We start from the raw sequence: 18,929 nt of genomic DNA on the forward strand, positions 1-18,929 counted from the left end.
AGGCATGTGCCCTGACCAGGGATCGAACCTGTGACATTTTGGTTCACAGGCCATCACTCAGTCTACTGAACCACACCATCCAGGGCTTGTTTTGTTTTATAAAACCAGAAGTTTATGAGGAAAGTATACTTAATCTTTAAATTTTTTTGGTCATAAGTATATATGCAGGCATGCACAGCTCTAAAATGTCCTTAAATAGAACCACAGTTAATACAGTTACTTACGAATTTTATAACCTATCGAACATACCATGGCATCTGTGAAAATAACTTGTTTAATCCCTATGCCTTTCTTTGTCTGTGATGTAAACCTGTGAAAGTGTTTGTAAGCCTGGCTTCTTAGGGAGCATGAAATAACTCTTTAGCAAACCAAACTAGTTTCATTCGGTAATAACTTAAAATCAAGGTGTAACATTTTTTGCTAAACTAGCAGCTTGGCAGTCAAAGTAGAGGGACTTACTACTTGTTTTTCCTTCTTACATTTTCTTTTTAGCCTGTGACTGTGTTTATATGTGCAAGAGGGTAGCTATGAAGGTATATGTCCATCAGTAAACTACTTTACTGGACTATCTAGATTAACTAGTGTTGATAAGCACTAACTGTTGTAGCCAGAACTTGACTCCAAGATCTAGAAAGGTGTACTTCAGGATATGAATCTCTTGTTTAGCCATGTTCTGCTGACTGAGTCAACTTTTCCATTCCATTTGCATCACAGTCACTTTGTGAATCATGTTTGATAGGCAAGTTCTGGCATGAAGTTTATATTTAGTATGAAAATATACATGACAATAAGTTGGAATCTGAGGTATACTTAATCCAGGGTGTAAGAAAATTTAACATGCATATGTAGAGAAAGAAAGAAAGACCAAAAGAATAGACCTGTCTTGACTAAGACTTTGGCTTTAGAGAACATTAGGACAATTAGGTTTGGCCAGATTTTATAACATATGGACAGGGAAGACAGAGTGTAAATATTTAGTTGCTTTCGATAAGTTGGTTGGGCATATGAGTAAGATAAGGCCTTATAAATTGTCTAAATATAGAATTGGGTTTAATAATACCAAATTAGTGAAAAAACTCAGTGTGATTCTTCACTTTCTATTGCTTCTTACCAGTTGTTCTTCCCTGCAACCCAGACTCATTAGCTGTGGAGATAAAAATAATGATTACTCTGCCTACAGGCAGGAATCAGATGTTTATGGTAATGATGATCAGATTGCTGATCTACACTTACCCATTTTTTCCACACCTACCCATTTTGTAGGGAAATAAAAGAGGGGACAGGGCAAAAGAGTACTGGCCAGATCTTATGCCACCTAGTATGCCAGTTTTGCCAGTTAGAGATTTCTTGCCAACTAAAATTCTCGGAAACTTTTGCATATTACCAATTACTCACTGTGACTTTGGACCATTTCCCATGCGAAAGGTGGATTTATTCAACAAATATTTTAGTGCCTACATGGCTACAATTTTCTAGATAGTGATCAGTAAGAGATGAGGTTTCTGCCCTTCTATAGAGTTTAGAACAGGAGAAGACAGACGAGTAGCCCAGCTCTAATAACATAATGAGGTAAGTATCTTGTAGGAGAAGTAGATGGTGCTGTTGGGTTCTAGCTAGTGAGGTGAGTGAAGATCAAGGAAGGTATCCTGTTAAAAGTGAAGTTTAAGTTGAGATCTTAAGGATTAGTGGAATTTAACCATGTGAAGAGCAGGGTAAGAGTCAGAGGAAAGTGCAGTGTGTGAAAATCTGGAAGCAGGAGAGAGCATGATGGCACCAAAGAGGTGAAAGGAAATTGATCAGGCTAGAGGGTAGAATGTGGGAGAGCTGAACACAGGAGGAGACATCAATCTGAATAAAACAGCCGGGAAGTTATTTAGTGTAACTCATATGTGTATGTGTTACACTATTTAGTGCGGGTTACACTAAATAACTGCCAGTCATTTTTCCTGCATAATTCCCACAAACGGGGACTACATCTAGCACTGGCATGAAGTGCTAATATTATGTTAATTATTTAACACAAAAGTTTTTTATTCACTCTGATTTATAATTGTATTTCTTTCCCATTACTATTTAGTCCCTGTATACCTCCTCTATCCTCTGCAGTCACCACACTGTTGTCCATGTCCGTGGGTCCTTTTTCCTTTTTGCTTAATCCCACCACCCCTTACATGTCATCCTGCTCTCTGTCTGTGTTTGTCTCTATTTTCCTTGTTTGTTCATTAGATTCCACATATGAGTGAAATCATACAAAAAAATTCTTGTAAACCTCGTAAAACTTGAATTCATTTATAACGAGTTATAGTGGTCCAGATTATAGTGAATTTAAACCTGAATTAAACAGTTTGTGGTAGGAATTTTTCTGTATTTTAGTTTACACTACGCTAAATTAATATTAAACATTCATCAAAGCTTTCTAGACTTTGCTTAAGATGAATGAAGAATGGTAGAGTCCTAGTTAGTAGTGGCATCTAGAAGTTTATTGAAATATCTAAAAAATTTGGGAGCAGGGGAAACCCCAAGGTGGATAATCTCTAAAAGACTGAAAATACTACAGTCTCCAGTATGTATTAATCCAGTTAATAAATCTATAAATACAAAGCAACAGCACTGAGTTAACCTGTCTAAATCAATGCCTACTAGCAGTCAGGTGCAAAATAAATGAAAATAGGTGGGCCAACTTTGAGTTTAGTAAGAGATGAATTGACCCTGGATGCACTGAACTATATACCTTGTGGTCTTTTAAGATAGTACTAATAGTGAGCTAAAAGCATGTACTTTTTGCAACCATATCTAAAAGGAGATACTTGTATACTTGTTCAGGTGGACTGAATTTGGCCTGCAGATGTTTTCCCAGCCTCATCTTGTAATTTGCTGTGCTACTGGAGAATCTGCATTTTTTTCAAATACTAATTCCTGTGATGATGATGTTCTGTATATTCTGGAGTGAGTTTTTGTAAAAATTTGGGTGCTTTCATTTTTTAAATTTTATTTTCTTCTTTATTTTATTTGTTTACTTTTTAGAGTAGTTTTTGGTTTATAGCATATACCTCCTCCACCACCCCAAACATGGCTTCTCCAACCATTAACATGGCACACCAGAGTGCTACATTTATTAGAATCAGTGAGCCAACATTGACACACCATTATCAAAGTCCATAGTTTACATTAGATTTCACTCTTGTTGTTGTACATTCATTTTATGGGTTTTGACAAGTGTATAATGACATTTCTTCATTACTGTATCATACAGAATAGTTTCTCTACCGTAAGCCCTGCTCCCCCATCCCTGTTCTCTAACTATTCATACTTCTCCCTTGTTTTAATTACTATAAAGTAGAACTTACTGTAATAACTAAGCATGTAGCCTGAGAATGCTACTCCAATTTATATCACATTTATTGTTTATAAATATAGCAGAAACACTATTCTTCTATAGATACATCTTTGGGACCTACAAGCAACTGTTTAGATTTTCCAGTAATGGGGTTGCGGGGTGGGTTAAAAAAAGTTCATATTGCCCTGGCTAGGGCATTGTCCCAACATGCCAAGGTCATGGGTTCTATCTCCCATCAGGGCACATAAAAGAAGCAACCGATGAATGCATAAATAACTGAAACAGCAAATCAGTCTGTCTGTCTGTCTGTCTGTCTCTCAAAATCAATTAAAATTTTTTTAAGTTGGTAAATATGGGGGAAAATCATAAGTGAGAAGAGATTATAGAAAAGTAATATTAAATTATTTGCTTGTTGCTATTACAGCTTTCCTAATTCTGTTAACGATTGTCCTTAATCCTGTCTGATGAGGAAAGAGAGAACATCTGAGCTTTCCTAGCCCTTTCAGTGAAAAGTAGTTAAGGCATAGCAAATCAGTGAGTGGGCTCCCCCAGCTGATGATTCTGTTGTCTGTTGTAAACATCTTTCAGACTATTTGGAGACCATATTATCCTGGCCTTATCTTTGTCATTCAGTAGTTTTCCATTGGTTAGAAAATTATAGGCAACTTTCTGAGTTATGCATTATCCCTTGAACTTCTGGCTTTCTGGAATTTCAGTTTAAATTTTCAAATTTCTCTTCAATTTCTTCCAGACAACATTTTTTTTTTTTTTTTGCTTAAAAAAAAAATGTGGTGAGGTGTAGTGATAGGTACTGTGAGTTGAGTTACTAGAATTTTTCAGTTTGTTAATCTTATTCAGTGAGCTTATAATTTTTTGAATAACAATAGACAACATGCGAGATTCCTTTCTTAGAATCCTGGGTACATAATAAGTATTTGGTTGAGCACTATTTGACTGCTTAATTTGGGTGGGCTTTTGAATTGTTGAGAAATTCCTTAGGTTGAGGTGCTAAACTGGGAATAAGGGAATCCCTGAACCCTCTGAAATTGGAACCAAATGTTTTACCTAAATATGTATGAGTATGTAAGTGTGTTTTTCTAAGAAAAGAGTGTGCATAGTTTTCATCAGATTTTCAAAGGGCCCCTAACCCAAAATAGATTAAGAACATTTGCCTTAATTTTGTACTGAACACAAAGTACAGTTTTCTAGGTTGGGTATCTCTTATAATTCCTTACTTGGAGTGCTGGTAAGCACAACAGAATTTAAATTCTGATCACCCAGCACAGTGGCAGTAATCTGATCATCTTTCAGATTTTCCCAACAAAACTATAATGTATAATGTAACCAAGGGATGTTCCTGGTTAGAGCTTGCTTCCACGTGAAGGACAATTTTAACATATTTGAAATAAAATTTAGTATTGTTAATCATAATCAGACTTTCTCCAGCCCCTCAAGTAATTATATGCCATTCAGTTTCTCCAAATCACTGGAATAATAAATATGGTACCCTTGCTCTAAAATCTTGTCAGAATTTATCACTAGTTGAACCTTTTTGATAAAACTACATAGTCTTTCCATGGTAGTACTTTGGGATTATTTGTTTTATAACTCTTCAAATAAGCTAATACCTGTGAATTATGTACTATAGCTTTGGTACTGTTTTTGTTTTCAGAATTCTTCATCTTGGCTTATACCTATTCTGCCTGATATGCTCCGACACATATTTCAGTTTTGTGTTTTAGAAAGCAGCCAGGAAATTCTGGACCTCATTCACAAGGTACGCAGTGAATATATCTGTACTACTTTTTTTCCAGTAACCTCGTGGTTTTAAAATTTTTTCATAATTGCTATACTGTAGTTGGTCAGGGATTTTTAAGAAATTAGAAATCATTTAAGAGATTTGAAAAGTCTGGAGACGTGCAAGGTGTGAGACAAGGTGAGACAAGGAAATAGGTTTCTTATGCAATATAGTAGTTTTAAGTCCTGATTGGCTATGCCTCTTTCACTTAGGTGACCGTCCATGCAAGTGTTTTAAGTATTTTCTGATAGCCTCAGTACAGAAAATAAAATGAACTGCTTTTCTCTATCACTCATTTTGCTATTTATCAGAATGCTTATTGATATGCAAAATATCTTTGGGGTTCATTGGTAATATGTAGTCTTGATTGTCATAGTTCAGTCTTGTACTTTTTTCCCCTTACTTACCAAGATTGGTTACATGTGTTGGCATCTTTAAAGAATAACCATGTGATATATTTAATAACATTTATGGGGGAAATGGCACTGTTGTGATTATAAAACCTATTAATTAGTTTTGAATTATTGGCCTCTGAGGTAGCTTATTGTTAATAGCCTTGGATTAACAGTGATGGTATTTCTACCAGTTATTTTATACTGGACCTATCCCACTTAATGTTAGACATCAAGTAAGGTGCCTTACTGAGTAAGATCCTGAATCAAGACTTATACTATTCTTAATTTATACTAGGATATTATGACCTTTAAAGTTAGCAGAGGATATTTATCGGGAACTATTGTATTTGAAGTGTGAGTTGAATATAGGGCTGTATTAGTATTGAAGTATTGAACTGTATGATATACGCAAAGGATTTTAGTGACTTAATTGAGATTTTGACAACTCTTATTTTTATGGGTATCTTTTAAATGACATTTGTAAAATACTGAAGAAAATTCTTTGTATTCCTTTTCTTTTTAACTTACTCTTTTATTACATATTTTAGTATATAGACCCACCCTAAAAAACCCAGTATTTTAAAAATAGGCCTCTATATTTGAATTTTAAAATTAATCTGTATGCTATTTCTGAATTAATTTTTTCTTTTCTTAAAAGATTTTATTTACTTATCTTTAGAGAGGGGAAGGGAGAGGGAAGGAGAGGGAGAGAAACATCAATTGTGGTTGCCTCTCCTACACCAGTAAGGGGACCTGGCCTGCAACCCAGGCATGTGCCCTGACTGGGAATCGAACTGGCCACCCTTTGGTTCACAGGCCACACTCAATCAACTGAGCCACACCAGCCAGGGCCTGAATTAATTTTTTCAATTCAGTATCCCTAAAAATAAGTTAGGCTTTATTAGCCCTTACTAGAAAAATTTCACTTTCACGTTTCCCTTTCACTGTAGGTTTGGATGGAATTGTTGAGCAAGGCTTCAGTTCAGTATGTAGTAGCAGCTGCTTGTCCATGGATGGGCGCATGGCTTTGCTTAATGATGCAGCCTTCACATTTACCTATTGATTTAAATATGCTGCTGGAAGTAAAAGCTAGAACCAAGGTAAGTGAAGCAGGACAATACTATATTTGTATGCTCAGTTCATAATTATTAATATGGTAACCATGTATGAAATCTGTATTGTTTTATTATAAGTGTTAAATCTTAAGTTAAAATAAGATTTTATTTAACTTAAGGAACAAATATTTTATTTGGATCATGACAAAATGAATAGTAATTTTTATCTATTAAAATTTTGTGAATGATATTTTACTGAGATTGTAACAAATGAGAATATTTTTGATGTTGCTATTTATTAAACTTTTGTGATTAATCTTTAACTCTTGCTTTTTGGGCTTTTTTAATTTGTTTTTTTCTCATTTCCTATAGGAAAAAACAGGTGGTAAGATACGCCAAGGACAAAGCCAGAGTAAAGAAGTATTGCAGGAGTACATTGCAGGTGCAGACACCATCATGGAAGACCCTGCCACCAGGGATTTTGTGGTTATGCGAGCCAGAATGATGGCAGCCAAGTGAGTATACCTAAATTCAAGAGTCATTTAACCCAGAGATTCCTCTAATATGTCTATCAATTCTTCTTCCATCACACTAGGTACAAAATAAGAAAAAAATTAACATGTAAGAAAAAAATTAACATGTAAGAAAACTTTTAAGTTTTGGAAGTTTTAAATGGGGCTTATATATTTTTATGAAGATTGGAGTTATGTCTTCTTGGGAAAAGTTAAAATTTCAATAGGAGAAACTACCTCAGGTAACTTCTATAGTAACTTCTTTTTTTTCTCCCTTTTAGGTTGTTAGGAGCACTTTGTTGCTGTATTTGCGATCCAAGTGTAAATGTAGTAACCCAAGAAATTAAACCAGCTGAATCCCTTGGCCAGTTACTACTCTTCCATTTGAACTCCAAATCTGCCTTACAGAGAATTAGTGTTGCTTTGGTAATCTGTGAATGGGCTGCTTTACAAAAGGTAAGATTTTATCCAAAAAGTAATGAAGTCTTATTAAGTAAAGCAATTTCCATTAGCTATTAGAATTGTTTTCATTTTATTTTATAAACAGAAAAGCTAAAATTTTCTCTCTATAAAAATCCAGCAGTTATAGAAAAGTATTCCAGATTACACTGAAACATTGTTTCTCATTTGCCTTTAACCCTGGACTTTTTTCTTAGAGCCCCCAGTCTCATAAACCTGCAATTGTTAGTTATTCCTATACTTAATATTTGCTATTGATCCTACAGTCTGTTAAGAAATGTCTCTCCTGAAAAAAAGAAGTATGCATGGAAGTAGTCCAGAAACTTTTGGTCATTCATTCTTCAATATCTCTCAGATATCACTGAAAACTACAAAAGATAAGAGGCTTTGAGTACGAGAGGTCCACTCACATGGGTAGTCTAGCAAGGGCAGAATTTTTGGTCACAGAAAGAAGAGGCACCACATTTAAGCCAAAATCTATGTTTCCAGATAATCCATGCCCTTGCAGCACCTTTAACTTCTAGTAAGATACATGATTTTGTATAAGACTTGCTTCTGTAAATTAAAGAAACTTCCTGCTGGCTTTGTTTATTCCATTGGCTGGAATTCTGGAAATTTAACTGTCTGCACTTGCTGTGAGAGTTGCTTGGTACTGCCTCTTAGCAGTTTGTCAGAGCTGTGTCTAAAAGTAATTGAGCCATGCTCTTTTGCAACTGAGACCCCAGCTTTGCTTCTAGAAAGAAGCAAGGCTCATCTGTTTTTAGTCAGGACTCGGTGTGCTGGAGAGGCAGTGATGCTGTGTTTTTGTGCCTCTCAGACTCAGCAGCAAGTGTTGACAGTTCGGTTTCTGGACCCTCACAGAGCTTCTCTGGACTTACTCTGTGAAGCCCAGGCTGATCACCCAGATCCCACAGAACCCCTCATGGCTCATCACTGAGGCCAGTCCCCCTCTGGTTGGGACAGGCAACAACCAGAGAGAGTGGGAAGGGTTAGTTAAATTTGGGGGCAGGTAAGTAGCTTTTAAATTATATATCCATTTCTACAGTATAGCATGTGAAACTATGGGTTCGACCGTTAAGAAATCTAATAATGAGTTTTTAAATAACATTTTTAGTGCATGCTAAGTGTTCTTATCTGACTGATTTCTTTTTAAAGTTATGTATTTTTAAATCTGTGCTATATATATATATATGTAAACTTGGAGTAAACTTAAAGTAACAATAATTAGTTGGAAAATATAATGGAATTTTAATAGTTCTATGTGCATGTTCTGTAGTCATTCATATTAAAATTTTAGTGAAGTTTGGTTGTGATACCTTTTTTCTGTGCAACTAACTATTGTTATAGGAGATAACAGAACATAGATTCAACAGCAGTAGGAATTTAGAACTAGGTAGTTTGCAAGTAAAGATTTATGCATCTCTAGAATTATGTTTATTTGCTCTGAATGTTTGTTGTCTGTTATGTTTTAGGAGTGCAAAGCTGTTACGCTAGCTGTGCAGCCACGTTTACTTGATATCCTTTCAGAACATTTATATTATGATGAAATTGCCGTCCCATTCACACGAATGCAGAATGAGTGTAAACAGCTTATTTCATCATTAGCTGATGCACATATTGAAGTTGGTAGTAGAGTAAGCAACAATGTTTTTACAATAGATCAAGCTAATGACCTGGTGAGTAAAGAAGTAACTTTCTTAATTTTAGATAGAACATGAAATAAAGATTAGAAACTTGTTGTATCATATTTACCACAAAACACTAATTTGTTGACTCTATGGCTTGATTTCCTGCCATCCCTTTAGAAAGTTATTGTATTGACTTTTCTTGAAATAAGGAGATAGGAAAGGAATTTTTTTTTAAATCTCAGATTCCAATACTCTTTTATTAGAAAAGATGTTACATTTTTTGTTATTTCTCCATCTTAAGACTGGCAGAGTATAGGGAAAAACTGCTTTTATAAGTTTCTGAGTATTTCTCCTTCCCCTTTAGAACTTAGTGAAAATATTCAAACATAAAATATAAGAAAATTACACAATGAACATTACATATACATGCTCACCATCTAGATTCCAGTTAAAATTTTACTAAATTTGCTTTATATATAAAGTTGCATATATGTGTGTATATGTGTGTATATACATATATACATACATGTATATATGTATGTTTGTATGTATATGCAAGTAACAACCCCTCTGTCTAATCATCAATCCAGCTTAATTTTTGGATGCATTTTCAAGTTTCAGATACCAGTATACTTCAGCATGTATGTCGTTAACTAAAATTCAGATCTTAAATGGACCATTTGATAAATGTTAACAGATGCATACACCTGTGAAACCCAGATCCCTATCAAGATATAGACAATACCATCACCACTTCCCAGTTAATCCCTGCCTCTCTGTGCCCTCAAGCAACGATTATTAGGATTTTTTTTTTTTTTTTTTTTTTTTGCCACCATAGAGTACTTTTGCTTGCTTTAAAATTTCATATGAATGGAATCATATATTCTGTGCTGATTGGTGTAAGGATTTTTTCAGCATGGCATTTTAAAAATTCATCCATGTTGTTATATGTATCAATAACTTTTTTTTATTACCAAGTTTTATTTCATTGTATAAATATACCACAATTAGTTTAAGCTCTTCTCCTGTTGAATACTTGGGCTTTTCCAAGTTTTTGGCTATTATGAACAGAGCTGCTATAAACATTCTTGTACAAGTCTTTGTCAATAGTGTATTTTCATATCGCTTCGGTACATAAATAGTAGAAATGCTGGGTAGTAGAATAGATGCTTATTTTGTTTTATAAAAAATTGCAAACCTTTTCCCAAAGTGGCTATAGTATTTCTTTTAACCAAGAATATGTGAGACTTCTTGCTCCACATCATCACCGTAATTTGGTGTAGTCACTCCTTTTAATTTTTGCCATTCTGGTGGTTGTGTGATGGTGTCACCTTGATGACTAATATATTCAGCCCTACTTTATGTCTTGTTGGCCATTTATAGGTCTTCCTTGCTGAAGTGTCTGTTCAAATCTTTTGTCTGTTTTTAATAAGGTTGTTTTTATTGTTGAGTTGTAGGAGTTTTCATACAGTATGTTCTAAATACCAATCCTTTGTCAGATAGATGCTTTCTGAATATTTTCTCCCGGTGGGTGGTTTGCCTTCATTTTCTTAATGGTGTCTTTAGATGAGCAGATATTTTTATTTTGATGAAGTCTAATTTATCAGTTGTTTTCTTTTATGGTTATTGTGTTGTGTGACCTGCTAAGGTACCTTTTCTTATCTCCCAGTGGTGAAGGTATACACATACATTTTCTTTTAAAGCTTTGTAGTTTTAGCTTGTATGTTTAGATTTTCATCCATATTGAATTAATGTTTATGTATAGTGTAAGGAAGAGTTTGAATTTTGTTTTTTCTTTCTTAAAGATACCCATTTTTTCCATTTTTTTTCCAGCTTCCTTTCCCTCACTGAATTGCTTTGGCACCTTGGTCAGAAATGTGTTGAAGTATAAATGTGGTTGTCTGTCTGGGCTCTACTTGTTCAATCTACTTGTCTCTCCTTAGGCTATCACCAATGTCTTGCTTACTATAGCTTTTTTTATTTAGTAAGTCTTTGAGGTAAGTTAAATAATGTAAATGAGGGTTTTGGAGTTTGTTTGTTTTTTTTCATTCGTTTTTTTGTTTTTTGACTTAGAGGATTAGAAACTGAGCCACTCGTGTTGGTCCCTGTGAAGTAGCAGCCTTCATTTTTTATCCTCCTTTCTAATTAAAAAGTAATGTAGTTGAAATTTTTTTGTTCTCACCAGTGAGAGAAATCTAAAATTGTTAATTTTTTCTGTGCTCTTTCATAAAGTTTTTCTGATTGTTGTCCTGTAATTTCTAATTTCACATCTCCTTTTTTTTTTTTTTTTTTTTTTTTTTTTTTGCTTGCCTGGAATGAAATGTTAAAATTTTTTTGTGGCCTGGGTTCCTGTTTCATCATCTCTGGCAACTTTTCTTTTTAAAGCTTTTGTTATTGAGACCTCTTACTCACTAGTGAAATTACTGTTTTGTTTCATCAACATTATTAGTTCAGCTGCTTTGACCTGGGACATCAGACTACCTGGAAGAGTATTGAGAAAAGGGATATTTTATTTTATTTTGTCTCTCTCTCTCTCTTTTTTTTTTTTTAACATCTCTTATGCTATATCAGTAGATAGAACTTTGGTTAGTTTTATGAAATGCAATGTCTAACCCCTTTCATTCTGAAAAAAAGAAACAGCAACAACTTGAAGTTGAGAATGTGGATGCCACCTCTCTCACACACACTCATTCTCAGACTATAAAGAATCCCTCACCCACTTTTTAGCCACCATGTATACAGCACTGTGTGGCAAGATACACCAAAGGTGGGCTTGAGACCCAGTCTCCATCTTTCTCGTCAGTGGCAAAGGCCAAGCTGCCTTTTACAACAAAGAAGTACAGCTGAACCCAGTCCCTCTTTCTCTCCCAAACTAGTCATTCCACTCAGCACCGGCTAAACGACAGAAAAGAAGCTAGTTCTAGCCTCTCCTGGGAAGAGATCATTTCTTTTTTTTAAACAAGTAAATCCATTGTTTTTTCCTCTGTTACAACAAGGCCAATGTTAAGGATTTCTATAAAGGTAGTATTTACTTAGCTTACTAACAGCGCTGCTGTTGGTGACTGTGGCTGCAGCTGCTGCTGTGGCAGGATTTTCAGGGTGGTGTGATTTCAAGCCTCAGTCACTCATCCTCTCATTGACAAATACTCAGCATCCATGCACACTCCTCACTTCCGGGTCCTTCAAAAGATTGGAGATTTTCAGTGGGGGGTCTCAGGTTATCATCCCAATAGTAACAGAGCAAGCTTGGTTCTTCAGTTTTTTACTTGTATATCTCACTGTCACTTCAAATTAACACAACTAAAAACTGGATTTTTTTAATAGAAAAATTCCATCTTTTATTCACACTCAGAAATTTTGTTAACATTTCCTTTAAAAAGAAATCTCGTATGTTTATCCTTTCTTTGTTTCCATTGCTGCAACTTAGTCAAAGGCCTTAGTGCTCTATGACGAGATCCTGACTCATCTCTTAGCCTCCGGGCAGTCTCCACTTCCTTTCATTCTGTATGCTGTGCCAGATGGTAAAATCCTCTAGTGCCACTCTGAATACATCCCTCCCCTGCTAAAAAAGCAGTATTTTCTTTTTTCTTGATTTTAGGTTTTTTTCCTTACTTCTGAGCATCTTGTTTAAATTTCTCATCTCTTTTTTCCTTGTTATTTCTTAGTCAGCCTCCACTTAAACTTTGTTAGCTTCCTCTTGCAGAAAAATATACCACACTTACTTTATGGGTCTTCCTCTTTCTCACTTCTTTGTGTGAGCTCCTTGTTCCTTTGCCAAGAGCTCCCTACTTCAACCCTCTATGCTCATCCCAAGTTCATCTTCTGATATTCCTCCATCTGTGCCCTGTGCTCAGGACATGATAAGCTGTTTTCAGTTCCTTGGACAATGTCCTGCTTTCCACTCCTTAACTCACTATTTGCCAAGATGTCCCTACAATTCTCCTTCCTTAAAAATTCAGCACAGGTGTTAACCTCCTGGCAAGCCTCCAATAATCTTGTCACCTAAGAGTTATGCAACTTATGTGCCCACAGTAACTTACACTTACCTCAGTTTTATGTTGCGTTGTCTTAGTTGTTTGCTTATATGTGTCTCACATTAGTCTCTGCATTTTTTGAATGTATGAAGACATCTTTTAGTATTACTCAATAAATATTTGTTGAATGAATGAATGAGTCAGTAAATTTGGAAATTGGAAAGCTCAGTTGCCTAAACAGAAACACAGTGTATTTATGACAATGTTTTCAGACTTCTAGCAGTGAAACCCTGTTTCAAATAAATTTTTTTAAATTAATTTATTTTTTCAAATACATTTGTCTCTGCCTTCTCCCCACCACTTTCCCTTGCCCTCTCCCCCCCTCCCTCCCTCAATCCTTCCCCTTTGGTTTTGTCCATGAGTCAAATAAATTTTATACAGACCTCGAATAAATAAAACAGATAGTGGTATGTGGTCATGTTCCTTTGTAGTGAGCGGATTGATAAGGTCAAGCAGATACAGCTCAATTTTAAGTCTTTGGCATTTTAAAATGATAAAAGAAGATCTTATTCATGTGCCTATTCTGTTTTTCATAATAAGAAGCCAGCATTATCAGTCTTGTCCATAATGGAATTAGTCATTTCTAAGTCTGAAAAATTAGGTTCTCCATTAAAAAAAAGTTAGGTTCTTCAGTGTTACAGTCTTTCTGACCAGTATTGATCAGACTGGATCTATTTATGGAACCTCTTTATGATTGCAGTTACCTATCATACAGGAAGACTCCTTTTGTTATCTAAGCCAATCTTTAGATGGTATTTAAAAAGTATCCTCACACTAAAATGTGTGCATAAATGTTCATAGCCATATTATTCATTATGGCTAAAAGGTGGGAAAACTCAAATGTTCATGAACTAATGGATGGATAAAGACAATGTAGTATATCCATGTATTGATATATTAGTTGGCAAAAAAAGGGAATGAAATACTCATACATGCTACAACATTGGTGAATCATGAAAGCATTATGCTAAATAAAAGAAACTAGTCATTATAGATTACGTGTTATATTAGTCCATTCATATGAACTGTCTAGAATGGGCAAATCTGTACAGATAGAAAGTGGATAAATGGTTGCATAGGGCTGGGAGGAAATGAGGAATGAATGCTAATAGGTATGAATTTCATTTTGGCAGTGACGAAAATGTTCTAAAATTGTGGCAATGGTGACACAACTCTGAATATAATCAAAACCATTGAATTGTATGCTTTAAATGGGTGTAACATATGTGAGTAATATGTGAATAACATTGTTAAAAAAGCCTTTTTTAATAGGGCTTATGAAGTGGTGTGATGCCACAGTGTTATAGCTTTAGGCAGTTCTTGGTAATTAAAGAATTAATGACTGTTGTACTATTCTCTGTTCTCCCCTCCCCGCCCCCCTATTATTTGGGCATTATTACCAGAAGGGAAGCCAAAGAAAGAGTGAAAATAATCCAGTTAGCAATAGCTACCCTAAAAGTTTCTGAGTTAAGAATATTTTTTCCCTAGAAGGAAGTTTGTGAGTTTTATTATTTGTCAATTAACAATGAGTTTATATTTGCTTACAGCTTTCTTATTGGCTAAAGTACTATGTGGGTGTTGAGTGTGATTTTCACTCAAGCTTATTAGATATATTTAAGGGATAGATATTTTTTTTCTTCTTAAGAGACTTTGTTTTTCTTAAAGAATATAATGCTAAAATTAAGTCAGATTAAAGCGTAGTTGGGACTTTTAGACATTTATTTAGTTTATTGAATACTAAAATAATACTAGATATTGTGAAACTTAAAATTGAAACAGAAAGCTTGCTGTCTGCCCTTTAGGAGTTCATGAGCTACTTTGGGGTTGATGTCATTAATGATTTTATTTTCTTTTTTTAATAGGTCACTACTGTTTTTAATGAAGTCACATCATCCTTCGAATTAAATCTTCAAGTGTCACAGCAGTTAGATAGTAAACGACAACAGGTCCAAATGACAATTACAGAAACCAACCAGGAGTGGCAAGTGTTGCAGTTGAGAGTGCATACTTTTGCTGCATGTGCAGTTGTGAGCTTGCAGCAGCTTCCAGAGAAATTAAATCCTATCATAAAACCTTTAATGGAGACAATTAAAAAGGAAGAAAATACACTAGTGCAAAACTATGCGGCTCAGTCCATAGCCAGACTACTCCAGCAATGCACAACGAGGACACCCTGTCCCAATTCAAAAATTATTAAAAACCTTTGTAGCTCACTTTGTGTGGACCCCTATCTAACTCCTTGTGTCACGTGTCCAGTACCAACACAGAGTGGCCAGGAAAATTCCAAAGGTATATACCTAATCCTTCATTTTGGGTAGAGAAAGAATTAACAATTTAAATATGTTTTCATTTACTTACCGGTATAAGGTAAGCACAAATCCCATTTATGTTAAAGCTTTTTCCCATTTTGAGAGAATTTGCACATACTGCTAATCAAGTCTCAACCCTCTAAACTCAAATCAGTTATTCATAAAAGGCCTGATATCTAATATAAGATGACTGAAATCTGAGATAAGTGTTAACCCTTACCTCCCCTTTCAAGGTCATCATTACAGGGTTTACTGTGAACAGGGGTACAAAACTTAATGGTATCAGATGTTGAATGAAAGTTCTTCCTATAAAACTCTGGTCTGGTTTCTCTAATTTGGTACATGTTTATGAAATAAGTGAATTCTATTAACTTTAGCAAATAACTCTTAACCAACTTCTCTGTTTTCATCTGGAGAATTTATATGAGAAACAAGAACTGCTCTCTCCAGCCTAGTTTCAAGGACCAATGTTTCTTTACATCCCTTAGTCCTATATGATTCATTTATTGCATTCAAAAGGTAATAGACTTACAACTTTGGCACAATGTACATTTTGAAAAAATTTTGAGTGAACTGGAAGAGGAATGTGGTGGACATTTTGAATATCAACATTGTGGAAAAAAAAGATAGGATGATTCTAGTCCCTACTCCAAACCTTAATGTTATATGAGGCAGCAGTATTTTCCAGGGTCAGTGTTCCTGAATTCATGATACCTATGGGTGTTTCTTATAGAGAGAATTTGTTTGCAATGTTTTTTTACTGTTTATTTTTATACCTAGGAACAATCATTTTTTAAAATATATTTTAACTTGAAGGCACAATTATTCTTGCATATGATAGTTCCTATTAACATGATCCAACTTTGTATTAAGTATAAACCTATGCAGATATTAAAACATTTAACCTAATGTTCTAAATTACTGACAATTTTATTACCATTTTTATTGTCTAAAGAAAATGTCCTTGGCCTATAAAAACTGAGGCTCAAAGACGTTTTTTTGAGCAGGAAGCATTTGGTCACATATACTACACTTAAAAGATTATTTACCTTTTTTCTTTATTAGGATCCAACTCTGAAAAAGATGGAATGCACCACACTGTTACCAAACACAGAGGTATAATCACACTCTACAGGCATCAGAAAGCTGCATTTGCTATCACAAGCAGGCGAGGTCCTACCCCCAAAGCAGTGAAAGCTCAAATAGCAGATCTTCCTGCAGGAAGTAGTGGAAATATCCTTGTAGAACTTGATGAGGTAAGTAGTTTCTTCTGTTGTTGGGGTTTTTTTTTAAAGATTTTATTTATTTATTTTTAGAGAGAGGAGAAGGGAGGGAGAAAAGAGGGAGAGAAACATTGATGTGAGAAACATCAATCAATTACTTCTCAAACATGCCCTGACCAGGGACTGAACCCACAACCCAGGCATGTGCCCTGACCAGGAATCAAACCAGTGACCTTTAGCCTTGTGGGATGATGCCCAACCAACTGAGCCCCACTAGTCAGGGCTGAATACTCTGGTTTTTAAACAAATATCTTTCAGAGTGAGAGTTAAATTGTCAATTGTCATATCAGCTTTCAGAATTGTATTTTTATATTTTTTTTAAGTAAAAGAATTAAAAAATTTTGGAGTACTCCAACAGCATGATCCAGAAAAACTGCAAACTTCTTCAATTTCTCATACCTCAAATTTTTACCAGCTTAACTTTGATTATCTCCCTAGGCAAGAAACCCTCTTGGTGCATAAATCATTCATAAGTATAAACTAATTGACTCCTAAAGCAGTCACTGTAGAGATGTTAAATAACAGTGAAGGCTGACTTTTTTCAGTACTGTCAGTGTCAGGAATTATTCTTGATACTCAGAGCATAAGTTTTTAAGTGTCAATTAATTGTCACCTACCTGAATTTTAGTCAACCTGGAATTAATTAAATGTGTGATGTGAGGTAGGGATCTAAATTTATTCTCCCCTATAAATAGCCAGTTACGCCACTATTGAATGCTTTCCTCACTGATTCATAATGCACCTCTGTTACATGTCATGATTTATTATGTACACTATGAAGAACTATTTGGGCTTTCTATTCGACTTAATCAGTTGACTTATTCTACAGTAAATATTCTTTAAAAATGATAAAAGTGGTTTTTAAAAATAATAGAGTAACATTACTAACAATGGAATTAATGCTCTAGAGCTCTTTTGGTTGCAAGATATAGGAACTTACTTGAGTTCAGCAGTAAACTATCAATGCCAAAAGACATATGTTTAATATATTTCTATAAAATATAGGCCTATTTTAAGTTTTTAAAATAAAAATCTTAGCTTATTGTCTATGTTTCTTTTGAAATATTCTATAAATGAAGGCTATTTCACTAATTATATTCTTCTTCCTATAATGATTTTATTAAAAAATTTACTGTGGTTTTTATACTTACTTACACCTCTATGGTTTCCATAGTTCTTCCACTTAAAATAATTTGTAAAATATGTATCTTTCTGGGGGAACAGTTTTTGTATTTAGTTATAGTAAAATTATTGCTAAGTAAGAGATTATTAATCTTGCAGTTAGATTAAACATATGTTCTTATTCTATTCTTTAAGCAAATGTTTAATAAGGACAGATCATTTTATCTCAATTTTGTCTCTAGTGGATAAGCTTCTTTGGGGTAGGGAGGGGGAAAAAAATGAAACAGGTCACTTAGGATTGTCTCTAGAAACAGCACATGTTCTTCTATTCCTTATTCCCAACCCAAAACAGTATTTTACTTGGACATAAAAAACTCTAGTTTGGAGTTTATGCCACTGTAAATTTAATTGTCAAAAAATATGTATAGTTGTGATAAATGTATCCTATAATTGCTTAATTAGTTAATGGTAACACTGAATTTTTAGATGGTTACTTTTATAGCCTCTTGATAAAATTTCAAGTGCATTGTACTTTTTCCTGAAATTCTTTTTTCGACAACATATAATTTTAGGCCCAGAAACCCTACCTGGTACAACGGAGAGGAGCTGAATTTGCCTTGACTACTATAGTGAAGCATTTTGGTGGTCAAATGGCAGTGAAGTTGCCACATCTTTGGGATGCTATGGTTGGTCCATTGAGAAATACAATCGACATAAATAATTTTGGTGTGTACATGTTTTTCTGAGTTGAGTTTTTAACAAATGTCACTGTATATTTATTACATGTACATTATAAAAATGCATATACCTGTTTATCTCAGACTTGCTGGTAAGTTTTAAAATGGAAGGTTAGTAAAAGCATTTATTTTAATTTATTTTCACTTTGTATATTTTTTTGCTTTTTATTTTTTCTGTTACATATTTAGAAAGATACTTGAAATGGATCATTATGTTGAACTTTTTTAGTTGCTTTAAGCGTACCTCAGCAATTAAATTA

At 34.5% G+C, this 18,929-nt stretch overlaps 1 protein-coding gene across 1 annotated transcript in view; it reads left to right on the forward strand.

Moving 5' to 3' along the window:
* BTAF1 (B-TFIID TATA-box binding protein associated factor 1) overlaps window positions 1-18,929 on the forward strand; it is a 102,222-nt gene that overhangs the window by 54,902 nt on the left and 28,391 nt on the right. Inside the window, exons 15-22 of the mRNA XM_054572850.1 lie at window positions 5,010-5,114; window positions 6,481-6,630; window positions 6,958-7,100; window positions 7,379-7,553; window positions 9,029-9,232; window positions 15,081-15,507; window positions 16,593-16,783; window positions 18,505-18,658. Coding sequence (XP_054428825.1) covers window positions 5,010-5,114; window positions 6,481-6,630; window positions 6,958-7,100; window positions 7,379-7,553; window positions 9,029-9,232; window positions 15,081-15,507; window positions 16,593-16,783; window positions 18,505-18,658 — 1,549 coding nt within the window. The remainder of the gene's footprint in view (window positions 1-5,009; window positions 5,115-6,480; window positions 6,631-6,957; window positions 7,101-7,378; window positions 7,554-9,028; window positions 9,233-15,080; window positions 15,508-16,592; window positions 16,784-18,504; window positions 18,659-18,929) is intronic.

Source organism: Pteronotus mesoamericanus, unplaced genomic scaffold (genome assembly GCF_021234165.1).
Source record: "Pteronotus mesoamericanus isolate MK-2021 breed Mesoamerican mustached bat unplaced genomic scaffold, CSHL_Meso_final contig_24, whole genome shotgun sequence".
Classification (NCBI taxonomy): Eukaryota; Metazoa; Chordata; class Mammalia; order Chiroptera; family Mormoopidae; genus Pteronotus; species Pteronotus mesoamericanus.